This window comes from Equus przewalskii, chromosome 1 (assembly GCF_037783145.1).
Source record: "Equus przewalskii isolate Varuska chromosome 1, EquPr2, whole genome shotgun sequence".
Taxonomy (NCBI): Eukaryota; Metazoa; Chordata; class Mammalia; order Perissodactyla; family Equidae; genus Equus; species Equus przewalskii.
Window position 1 is genome coordinate 142,004,816 of NC_091831.1, and position 13,068 is coordinate 142,017,883.

Sequence of the window (13,068 nt, forward strand, 5' to 3'; positions counted from 1 at the left end):
TATAATGATGGTAGTTTTGCTTGTACATGATTTCCTATTTGCCCTTAAACAGTTATCCTATATATTTGATTTGTTCCAAGTTATTATAAGCAGAGGTACATGATTTAAAAAACTTTCAGGACACAGAAATTTAAAGATGACACACTTTAGGTGCTGATTTTATTTGGTATAGACATTTCCAGTTTTTAGATTATGTTTAATTTGAGAAATATAGTGGATATTCTTGTATTTGATAATTAAAGGTTGCTTAATAATACAAATACCTTAGGGATTTGAATAAAATTGATACTCACTTTTAATAAAATTTACCTGAAACTGTGCCAGAATGAATTTAAGAAAAGTTATGGGGCTGGCCCAGTGGCACAGTGGTTAAGTTCACATGTTCCGCTTCGGCGGCCTGGGGTTCACTGGTTCAGATCCCGGGTGCGGACATGGCACCGCTTGGCAAGCCATGCTGTGGTAGGCGTCCCATATATAAACTAGAGGAGGTTGAGCACGGATGTTAGCTTAGGGCCAGTCTTCCTCAGCAAAAAGAGGAGGATTGGCAGCAGTTAGCTCAGGGTTAATCTTCCTCAAAAACAAAAGAAAGAAAAGTTATAAATCTGTTAGTAAAATATATAAGTGGAACTTGGAAACCCCTAAAATGGAGATGTTTCCTTTGTATGGAATTGTAGTAGTATAAATATGTTGACAAAAGAATAATCAGAAGATACATAAAAGAATTATTTACAGTTAAATGTAATTGACTTTGGAAATGATTAGCTTAAATAGTAGCCATTTTCATGTCTTCTTTTAGTTCATGTTGTTAATCTTATCTGAATAGTTTGATCACAGATCACTTTTGCATATATCCTTGCTAAAGCTGGTGTTAAAAAAGGTTAGAGGATGTAACTTTGGGACCCAGAAGAGTCTTCACCAACGTGGGTGCAAATCATTGGTAGTAGAGCAGCACTGTCAGTCACATATAACTTAGTGATGATAGTGATTTGAATCTAGGCTCTATCACTTTCTAGCTGTGTGACTTATTCTTTAAACCTCAGTAATTATAATATTACTACTGATAACACTCATCCAGTAGAGTTTTTATGAGGATTAAATGAGGTACATGGTAAAGGACTCAGGCTCTGAAATCAGAGAATCTGTGTGACCCAGGACAAATTACTTAACCTCTCTATTTCCTTGTTTCCTAATCACTAAAATGGGAATACTACTAGAATCTATCTGATAATGTTTTAAGGACTCAGAGTTAATAGAGGTAAAACATTTAATAAATGTTAGCTATTTGTTGTAATTGTGATACTATTATATAAAGCACATAGCATAGTGCTCAAAATATTATAACCACATAATAAATAGTAGCTGTAATAATAATTGTGATTGTTGTTTCCTGTCCAAGGTGGGAATGTTACTGGTTGTTCATCTTTTGTTCCTGCGTATGAGGTGACAATAGCTTAAAATAGAGGCAATGCTACCAACAAATAAACTATCCCCAAACCATTTATTGGAGTCAGCTTCTGAATTCCTCTAGTTCTGCTTGAGCCTTAGGATTTGTTTACTTATTTTAAATATTTTGACGAGAAAGTGAGAATTAGTAGAGAAAGTTTAGAGTGTTGTGGTCTGTGCCAGCCATTTATTGGTAGTTTTTATGCATAAGCCAGGACCAGTGTTCCAGGAATGTGTTGATATCCTAATAATTTCCTATAAGGGTGACATTTGTAGAACAGCCACCATTTTGGGAAATTATTATTTTAAGGATTATGATTTTCTGTTTTATATTTCCTGTTCCTCTTCAAAAAACAAGTATTCTAGATTCTCATTGTCTTTTTTTTTTTTTTAAATTGTAAAAAACGTTTATTGGATGCTAAAGGCCATGCCCATGTTTTTTGTGTTCTTCTAAGTTTTAGTACTTTATAGATCCTTAGTAATAATTAGGAGACCCTAGAATAGACTTATGTGATCCAAGGTGATATAGGATACTTCCATTTTTAACTTTTTTAAAAGAAAAAAATGGTTGAGTTTGGCCTAGCTAAATGATGTTCCTTATTCAATTAACTTCTTTGGATTAATATCATAAAGGTCCCTTTTCTGGGAATATCTGATTTACAAATGAGTGGCTGAGGTTAATGCTGAGAACTATTAGTTAGAGTCTAAAGAAAAATATATTTCCAGTGTTTCTTAACAGGTATTAGAATTGCATTTTTTCATTTAATTAAATGGGGATTAGTAGCAGTTGTAAACTTATTATAGGCTCTCCAATAGCAATAGCACGTAGTCACTGGCAGGCTGACATCCAAGGGGAAAAGAGGAATAAAAACCATGTTACGTAGTAGGTAATTTGTTTTATATAAATTGTATTTTATATATGCTTTATATATTCTATATGTATATGTGTATGTATATTTTTTGTGTATATATATTTATATATATTTTTCATACCCATAAAACGACAAATCAAAACATAGCAGTATGCTTTCTTAATGTTAAGACTGTTAAGGACAAACAACGTAATTATCTTAATAGTTCATGAAGCATCTCCCCTTCTGTGTCTTCCTCCTTCCTCCATAGGTAACCACTATCCTAAATTTTGTGTTTGTGTAAGTTTTTGAAACCTTGGACCCGAAGCATATATTATTTATTGACTTAAAGGTTTTATAGCATTCTTCAAAACATTTCTTTTCTTCTGTGGTTCTTTTTTTCCTTCATGGTCAAGAAATACATTGGAAGCCAGAATACCTTTATTCTTGCCCTCACTCTTTCACCTTTTGTTCTCCCAGCCTTCCTAGAGAATTTGTTAAAGTCATCGACCTTTATTTTTGTTAGTATTCCCAGACTGAGGCCAGCAAATAGAGTTGATGGTTACGCTTATCGTAATCATTTGGTATTGCAGATGATAGTGTATAAGTGTGTTACATGGTTTTTTGTTTGTTTTTTCCATTCCGTGTAATAAGATAGTGAGAAATACGTTTAAACTTGCTTTTTTGGTTTTGTTTAAAGGTAGAATATTTCTCTTGTAAAGTTAATGAACTAAAAATGCAATGTTTAGTCTCATTCTTTACTTGGACACTTAGCTTTCTTTATCTCCCCTCTCCCTCCGTCTCAGATCATAATCGCTATTGAGGGAGGAAAGAGGTTAGAAGGTGGATAATTGTATTTTGTTCAGGAACATAATTTATACATTTATAATAGTTCCCCTGTACCCCAGTATTCCTGGGTCTTATAACAGTCTCTTCACGTTGAAAAGCTTTCAATTAGTCTGAATTTGGCATTGCATTGGGCATCTGCTGGTGAAAATTCACCATTACTGCATTTTGAAAAGACAAGTCACAGTAAGTATTTTGTTCCTCTTTGATGTATATGTATATTTATGTTGGTGTGCCATATACTTGTACACTAGTGTGAGGGCAAAAGTAAACTAATTTCAAGTTCTTAAGTGACTTTAGTGATTGGAAAGAGGTGTTTAATTGACATCCCTGGAGACTGAAATCTTTTGTCTGTCTGCAGGTTTTTATGGGACGGAATTCTCTGGATGAGAAAAAAAAGTTCACCCTTCAAGAGGGCCAATAATTTGAGCCAGATGGGATAGCTACTGTAGAATTTGAAGTTGTTGTTTTAATGATATAGACTTACTGATGTATCTGGTGGCATTTAATGTTCAATGTGTGTTGTAGGATCCTGATGGAGAAAATGCTCGTAGGGCATTGCAACGAACAGGAGGATCATTTCCAGGAGGACATGTACCTGATATGGGATCAGGGTTGATGAATTTACCACCTTCCATTCTCAATAATCCAAACATTCCTCCTGAGGTTATCAGTAATTTGCAGGCTGGTAGACTTGGTTCCACAATTTTTGTTGCTAATGTAAGTTTAAGCTTTAGTTTGAATTTTTATCATTCAGATATTTAGTTCTAATTGTGAGATTATTTAATTAGATGAATGGGTTATAGATTTATAGAACGTTTTGCTTATTTTTAACTAAAGTAAGCAAAACAGTAATTATTGTAAAAACCCCAATTTAAGTCTGTATATATAAGGTTAGAGTGTAAATACAAGTTGTTACGATTTTTTAAAAGAGAGCTGTGGATTTTATAAACACTTAAGCAGTTCTTGAAATCACTTACTTTTATTGTGTGTGATTTTTGTTTATATTGGTAAATGGAGTTCTTTCTTTAGCTTTGATATTTGTGAATGTGCACGTCGTAGTTGGTTTATTTGTTCTAAGCTTCCAAAAGTCAGTAATATCAACCATACTTTCCAAAATCTGAATTTCAGTAAAAATAAACGTGCAAGTTTCAAATGTGCCAAGCAGGATTGAGCAGTTGACAGACTGTTTTGGGAATTAAAAAAAATTAAGGATGAGGAACAATGTGGATTGTAGCTTAACTGATTTTAAACAGCTTAAGATGTTTTTAGTTGAATGCTCTTGATACACTGTTTAACAAGACTTATAGTTTTTTATAGTGTTGAGAGTTTAGAAAAGATTTGTTTGTATTATTTATAAATGGGGAAGGGGTTTATTAGGTATGTAACTATATAATTTTATGTTAAGCTTGACTTCAAAGTTGGTTGGAAGAAGCTAAAGGAAGTGTTCAGCATAGCTGGAACTGTAAAGCGGGCAGATATTAAAGAAGACAAAGATGGCAAGAGCAGAGGAATGGGCACAGTCACTTTTGAACAAGCAATTGAAGCAGTTCAAGCAATTTGTATCCTGATTTACACTTGAGCATTATTTAATGAGGTTGAAGAAGGTTGATACCATGTTGTGGGGGTCATGGAATTTAAGGATGGCTTAGAAATGTGTGTTAGACTTTAGTCTCCAGCACATAAAACCTTTACTATGTCCAAGTACTAAAGTCACTCTTAAAACTTGAATTAGCTGTGTTGTACAGGCCTGATATGAACATTTTCTACTTTCTCTCCCTACCGCAACTAATTGTATGTATACATGCTGTTGACAGTTATGTAATCCATTGTACATTAAAGCAATTGCTTTAAAAGAAGCCTTGTTAATTTTCTTGTTTCAATGGTTGAATTAAAAGGTTGTGTTTTATTTATAAAATAAAAATATAAAGCAAAGAATTGAAGATTTTTCTTTGAGTATATGGAAGAGACTAATACGAATAAGTAAAATATTAAAGATATTGATTAAAATATTGGAGTTAGCCTGACTCTAAATAAGATTATTAAAAATGTGTTGTGTTCAAGCATAATTTTATAGTCACGTTAACTGGCTTTCCTTGACTGAACCAACAGCTATGTTCAATGGGCAGTTTTTGTTTGATAGACCTATGCATGTGAAAATGGTGAGTTCCTACATATCACTTCAACCCTCCAACCTTCAAATCTTTTATCTGCTCTCCTCTATGTTACAGCTCTTTTTACTTATATATTAACCATATAATAAACTTTTTTGCAATTAGGATGACAAGTCTGTCCCTCATGAAGACTACCGTTCACATGATAGTAAAACACCACAATTACCCCGTAAGTAAAAGCTGTTGTTAGACTTCTTTTTCAATTGCATTATATGCTAAGCAAAACTCTTTATTTTTGTGCCTACATCCCAGGTTGCCCACAGTTTAGGGTTAGTTTGAAATTGTGGGGATAGTTTGGCATGATTGTTTAGGAAGACTGAGAAGATAAATATGTCCCATTTTTTCCCTTTTTGGTAGTTTTTCCTGATTATAAAAGCAGTATATACTAAAAACTTTGGTGCATTCACGCACAGAGGGAGGAGAAAAGTCCTTATAATTTTAGCACCCACGAGTAACCGCCATTGTAATATTTTTGTTTTTTTCTTCTAGTCTTCTGTGTATATTTTTTATGTAGTTGAGCACTACCATATAAATAATTTTGTATTTTTTTAACATTAGAGTATAAGCATTATTCCATGTTGAAAATTCTTTCTAAGTTTTTTATTTTTTAAAAGATTGGCACCTGAGCTAACAACTGTTGCCAACCTTCTTTTTTTTCCTGCTTTTCCTCCCTAAATTCTCCCAATACATAGTTGTGTATTTAGTTGTGGGTCCTCCTGGTTGTGGCGTGTGGGTTCGCCACCTCAGTGTGGCCTGACGAGTGGTGCCATGTCTGCACCCAGGATCTGAACCAGCGAAACCGTGGGCCGCCGAAGCGGAGTGCACGAACTTAACCACTTGGCGATGGGGCCAGCCCCACCAAGTATTTTTATTGGCTGTATAATAGTCTATCATATGGGTGTTCCATAACTACTTCACTGTTATGTATATTTAGGTGTTTTAACTTTTTTTCCTTTAATCACCAACGGAACAATTCATGTCTTTTTTATACAAATCTTTGTTATGCTTTTGGTTATTCCCTTCAGGTAGATATCCTGAAGTAGATTTGTGGATTCTCAGGTGTGTTCATTGATCAGTATTATCAAATTGTTTTCCAAAGGATTGTAAAACAACAATGTAATGTACTTAACATCTGTGTCTCAATGCCGCATCTGCAAAATGAGGATGATAATAGTACCTACTTCATGGGGTTGGCATGAGTATTGCGTGAATTAATATATATACAGCACTTAGAACAGTTCTGGTATAATGTAAACATTCAATAAATGCTAGCTCTTGTTCTTACTATTTTAGTCTACCTTCTCTGGTTATCATTAAAGTTTTTTAATCATAAACTATTTTAAATACACAGACAAAAATAAAATTACTCATGTAGCTGTTATAGGCCATATTTGTTTTAGGTGATTTTTCTTTAAAATAAAATCTTACAGTTAATATTGAGATTCTCCCACCCCCTGCCCACCTCCCACCAGATGCCTTACCCAGATAAAACAACTTATGAATACATTTATGTTTTAATAATCTGACTACAATTTATATATCCATAAACATTATCTGGAATTGTTTTGCTGGATTTAAAATTTGGTGTGAGTGACATCATATTGTATATAGTAGTCTGCAACTTGCTCTTTTCGAGATTCATTTATGTTGATAGATGTGGCTCTAGTTCCTTCATTTTAACTGCTAATACCATATTTTATATATTTTCTTGTTTTTTAAGTTATTCTAATTTTTTGTTACTAGGAAGAACACTAAGTTGGGGAGTATTCTTTTTCTATTGGAATGACCTCTTCTCTCAATGTTTGCTAGAAATTACTTGTAAAACTGTCTGACCTGGGTGTATTGTTTGGGGCAAGATTTTTAACTACTGATTGTTCGTATTTTCTGTTGATTCTTGAGTCAGTTTTGGTAATTTCTATTTTTCTAAAAATTTTACTGTTTCTGTCCATTTTCAGATTTATTAACATAAAGTAATCTCTCTTAAATTTTTACCACATCTGTAGTTCTGTTTTCTTTTAAATTCTGAAGATTTGCAATTTCTCTTTCTTTCTTGGTCAGTTTTGGTTAGAGATTTGTCAGTTTTATTAGTACTTCCAAAGAAGTGAATTTTGTTTTCTCTGTTTTAATTTCTGCTCTTTGCTTTGTTATTTTCTTCTCTCTGTTTCTTTGGGTTCAGTCTCTTATTTCTGTCCTAACTCCCTAAGTGGAAAGTTTACCTCACTAATTTGCATACTCTCTTTTCTACTATAAGTAGTTATGACTATAAATTTAGCTGCTGTATACAGGATTTACTATGGAGTATTTTTATTGTGATTTAGTTTTTATTAAATTACCATTATGATTTTTTTCTTAAGCCATGTATTTTTGAATTTCCGCCTGTACTTTTTTCCTTATTTCTAACTCAGCAGTGTGGTCAGAGAAGACGGTCTATATGATGGTGGTTCTTTGGAATTAATTTGGACTTTGCATTATGGCCTAAAATGTGGCATGTTTTTATAAATATTCCAGGTGTGTTTGCTGAGTGCAGTGTTCTTTATAAGTCCATTAAATCAAATTTATTAGTCATCTAAATTGTCTCATGGATCTACTAATAATTTTCTCTGCTTGTGCTATCAATTACTGAGAAATATATAAGGTAAAATCTCTCACTAGAATGGTGGGTTTGTCTGTTTTTTCTTTAAATATTTTGAATCTAATTTACTAAGTGCATCCAAGTTTTTGGAACGGATATATTTTCCTAGTGAATCAAAATGTTATCATTATAGAGTGATTTTATTTTTAGTAACCACCTTTAAGTCTTTTGTGTAATATTAATGTAGATACAATAGCTTTGTTTTGTTTATTCACATTCCTTGATTTATTTGGATTAATTCTAATTATCTTATTTTGTCTTCTGTTTTTCTACTTTTTACAAATGTTTATTTTTCTTCTCTCTTGCTTTCTCTTTTAGTGGTTATCATGGATATTTTTTATATGTTTATATAAAGTCTGAAGTTAATGTAATTGTTATTTTTCCTTTTTTGTTATTGAAGAAAATTAGCCCTGTGCTAACATCTGTTATCTTTTTTTGCTTGAGGAGGATTAGCCCTGAGCTAACATCTGTGCCAGTCTGTCTTCACCCTATATGTGGGTCACTGCCACAGCATGGCTGATGAGCTTGTAGGTTCATGCCCAGGATCCAAACCCAGGCCACCGGAGTAGAGAGCGCTGAACTTAAGCACTTTTCCATGGGGCTGGCCCAATATAGTTATTTTTTCAGTCTGTAGTATAGTGACCTTTGAGTGCTTTAATTCTAATCTCCTATTCAGTTGTATGCTTTTATTGCTCAGTGTTTTAGTTCTGTATTGTTTTTTTAATCCCACAAGTTAGGCATTAGTATTACTTACCATTTTTGTGTCTCATCTTTTCTCTGATTTTACAGACCCTGGCACTAATTTTTTCTCCTAAAGCATATATGTTGAAAGCTCTTTCAACGAGGATCTGTTGTTAGTAAATTCTCTCAATTTTGGTTTGGCCATAAATGTCTTCAAAGATAGTTTTCCTGGTTAGTTTGAGATCAATAGTTATTTTCTTTCAGTGTTTTGAAAATATTCCACAGTCTTCTGGCTTCCATTTTTGCCGTTAAGTTAGCTATCACTTGAATTTTCTTTCCTTATAGATGAGCTGTGCTTTCCATGTCACTGATTTTTAAGATCTTTGTCTTGGAGATGCCGTTTTACTGCAGTGTATGTGTGGATTCTGTTAGGGGTTTTGCAGTTTGAGAATTCAGTTTTTCAAAATAAATTTTGGAAAATTCTCAGCTCATGTGTCTTTAAATATTGCCCTTTCTCCCTTTATAGGGCAGTCCTTTACCGCCTCCACCAAGTTTACCTTATCACTCAGGGTGTCATCTTTCAAGGTCCCGGCTTTGTGTATGGACTTCCAATTTCCTTTTCTACTATTAATAATACTCTTCTATTTATTTAAATAAAAATATATCTCTGTTATATTTATACTTCTTTTGTATCTGTTCTTTTTGAGATTTACAATTTTATATGCTCATCTCTATTAAGGTATGATATGAACTCTAATACTTTGACGGAATCAGTTTGTTGTTTTAGTTAAGTTAATCATTATTAACCTCCCCACTTTTTCTTTCTCCCTTTTTCCCTCCCTTTCTTTGCTCAAATTGATATAACTTGGCAAATGGGAGCCTCCTCATTTTCTGTGCCTCTGATATTCTTACTTTTTGGTAAAAACAGGATTTCCCAGATCCATGAAGATTTTTCTTGTTTTAAGACATGAGATTGGCCTACTTTCAAGGAGTCCTGGTTCCTTTTAGTAAAGAATGATATTAAAAATGAAAATATGAGTGCTAGGTGTGGACATGAGCATTGCTGATAGTAAAATGTGCTGTTGCTTTCAGTTGGACCATTTTTAGGGACTAAGCTGAAAAAAGGTATCCTTTTTTTTTTTTACTAGATCACGTTGATCTTTCCAATTTAACACAACATGCTTCTGTACTCTATCTTAAAAAAGAAAGAAAAGTATTTCATTTTCTCACCCCCTGTCACTTATTAAATGCTACATTGACTACCAAGAACTTTAAAACCATACTCCGATTTAGCAGAATAAAACAGTTCCCATTCAAATGTTAATTAGTTCTACTGTCTTAGGGTCATCAAATTATCTTCTAAAAGTCTATTTTCAATGAATTTAGTTTATTTTAAGAGAGGTAGTAAAAAGAATACTGGATTTAGAGACAGAAGACTTAAACTCTAGCCATAGCTTAATCACATAGCTAAATGGCATCGGACAGGTAACTTAAGGTCTCAAGAATTTCCCATGATGGATAATAGATTTGAAAACACTTAAGGTGCCATATAAATGTAAATAGATGTCTAAATGATCAAACTGGTTAATGTAACATTTGCTATATTTGTTATATTTTCATGCTCGTTGACTTTTTAGTTTGATTTGAACCATCTTAAAAGTAATTCTTAGATTTTAAGTGGTTCTGCAAATTTAAGTAAGATTCTCGTTTTCAGATATGTATACCATTTATAAAGTGATAGAGTGTTTTTCAAAATCCTCTTGTGATTTCATTAGTCCTTTTCAATATCCCTTTAACTGGGATATAAGATAGACCTGCTTCATAAAACACTTCTCCTTAATAAGGAATATTATAGTGAGGCTTCAGTGTGCTGCATTCCATTGAAAACAAGAACCAGTGCTCTTATTTACAAATCTGACACATTGTAGAAATACCACTACAGCCATACAGCTTTTAAAAAGAATTAGGGCCAGTTTATCATCTATGAGTTGGTAATATTCTTCTTCTTTGTATTTTAGGTGGTCTTGGAGGCATTGGAATGGGACTTGGTCCAGGTGGACAGCCTATTAGTGCCAGCCAGCTGAACATAGGAGGGGTAATGGGAAATTTAGGTCCCAGTGGTGAGTATTCTAGCTGGCTTATTTCTTTGTAAGTGATACATTTGCTAGATTATAAAGCTTACATTTACTAGTTTGTAATAATGTTTAAAGGACTCTATTTTATAGTTGAATATTTAGGATGTTACTTCAGTCTGAAAAAGGAATGAAACCTTGGTAGCAGAGAACATGAAAGAAGATGGGCAAAGGTCAGGACGGTTCCTGTGAGGCCAGCTGTGTTGTAGCTAGCCTTTTAGTATTTTGGATTTTAAAACGTCTTTGAGGCAGAGGGAGAATGTTCAACATAGCGCCTTATGTATCATGGATCTACAGTATTTGTGGAATGGCTGAAATGCTACCTTATCATAAGCAATTTAAATTTGTATATCTAGCTGGGAAGGTAGCTTTTCAGATAGCTATTTGGCTCTTTGTCTCTGCTAACTTAGAGTTTATCTTTGAAGATTGGTTTTTAAATTTTTTGGTTTCAGAACCCTTTTATACTCTTAAAATTTGTTGAGAACCCCAAAGGGCTTTTGTTTGTATTTGTCAATATTTACTGTATTAAAAATTAAAACTTAGAAATTTAAAAAATATTTACATATTTATTTAAAATACCAATAATAAACCCATTATCTGTTAACGTAAATATAATTTTTAAGAAAATAAATTGTATTTTCCAATACAAAAAACTTAGTGAAAAGAGTGGCATTGTTTTACCTTTTTTGTAGATGTCTTTAATGTTTGGCTTAATGCTTCTGCATTCAGTTTATGATATCATACATCATGTAGTTTCTGGAAAATCCCACCTTATACTAACAAGAGAATGAAAGTAAAACAGTTAAATAAAATAGTATTATCTGATGAATGAAATAGTTTTGACCTATTGGACTGTCAAGGATCCTGAGACCATACTTTGAGAACTGCTGTTTTAATTGATGGACTAGTAAATGCTATCAGATTCCTATTTTTGTTGAGATGTTATAGCCACTTTAAATTTTGAGGGTTGTTATGGTAACCACTTTGAGCCAAACAGATGGAAATTTTCTCCCTTACTCTTAGACCTTCCACCCTCCTAAACACATGCTAGTTTTATTCTTTGATTTTTTACTGCTCTCTTAGCTGCCATATTTAGAGGAGTCCTTCCTTTCTGACCTGATCTCTAAATCTGCTATAGTGATATTTGTGTATCTGTGCTAAAAAAAAAATGAATGATTACCTAGTCTTGAATATTCTCTAACTGAATGTGAGTGTGCCCAGTGAATTTTGTTGTCTTGTCTAATGAATATTCAAAGAGAGTTTTTTGAAGGCTCATGATCAGACAACTACTATGGCATAGCACTGTAAACCGTCCCACCTGTGCCTCATTGCTTCTCTTGTGTTCCATTGTGACTAGACCAGTGGTATCTATTTTGCTGTATTGCATTATGTCATTCTTTAGTCATAAAAATAAGATTTACTGAAAGTATATACTGTATATTTTATTTGAGGTATGGGAATGGATGGTCCAGGTTTTGGAGGAATGAATAGAATTGGAGGAGGTATGTATAAGCATTTGTTTTTTTGTATGATGTACCCATCACCATTTTTAGTAAATTAGAAACTGCGTTGAGAATTTCAAGGGAAAAAAAAGTCGTGGTTTATTGTTGGCTCGTGTCCTAAAGGCTGCTAGCAGAAATTGAGCCTGGTACATACTTAAGGGATATGGAAGGTGATGTGTTAAGAAGCAGCTACAGAAGGTAGGGTGGATGGAGAGCTTTCTGGTGAGACTTAACATTCACAAGATGTACCTTTAAACTGTACAACTGACAATCATCTCAAAATTAATGTTTATTTCATAGGAATTGGGTTTGGTGGTCTGGAAGCAATGAATAGCATGGGAGGATTTGGAGGAGTTGGCCGAATGGGAGGTAGGTAAATGTATACAGTAGGATGTGTATTCTACATTTAGTTTTCCCTATTGTTAAAATTTCCCACTTCACTAAGGAATGGGTACTAGGTGTCTTTAGAGGGCATACGGGCACTGGGGAATAGGACCAGGCACGGTGGGACTGGGGATCTATGTGGCGTGTGAGGTAAGTTGGGTAAATCACAGATATCTTTTGTATTTTTGACTTTTGCTGTCTTTTCACTTTAGTTTCAGTATGTTCCTAAATGGATTACCATGTATTAATGTACTTGAAAAGGGTTAATTTTTTGCATGATCTTTTCAGAGCTGTACCGTGGTGCAATGACTAGTAGCATGGAGAGAGATTTTGGACGTGGTGATATTGGACTAAATCGAGGCTTTGGAGAGTCCTTTGGTAGACTTGGTAGGGCTGGCTGCATACTTTTCCTTTTCTTTTTGC

At 33.6% G+C, this 13,068-nt stretch overlaps 1 protein-coding gene across 2 annotated transcripts in view; it reads left to right on the forward strand.

Moving 5' to 3' along the window:
* Nucleotides 1-13,068, forward strand: part of MYEF2 (myelin expression factor 2) — a 31,235-nt gene that overhangs the window by 8,361 nt on the left and 9,806 nt on the right. For both annotated transcript variants that reach the window (XM_070624573.1, XM_070624582.1), the window contains exons 6-13: nucleotides 3,669-3,860; nucleotides 4,549-4,702; nucleotides 5,253-5,302; nucleotides 5,420-5,483; nucleotides 10,646-10,747; nucleotides 12,211-12,261; nucleotides 12,562-12,630; nucleotides 12,934-13,032. In XM_070624573.1, the coding sequence (XP_070480674.1) occupies nucleotides 3,669-3,860; nucleotides 4,549-4,702; nucleotides 5,253-5,302; nucleotides 5,420-5,483; nucleotides 10,646-10,747; nucleotides 12,211-12,261; nucleotides 12,562-12,630; nucleotides 12,934-13,032 (781 nt within the window). The remainder of the gene's footprint in view (nucleotides 1-3,668; nucleotides 3,861-4,548; nucleotides 4,703-5,252; nucleotides 5,303-5,419; nucleotides 5,484-10,645; nucleotides 10,748-12,210; nucleotides 12,262-12,561; nucleotides 12,631-12,933; nucleotides 13,033-13,068) is intronic.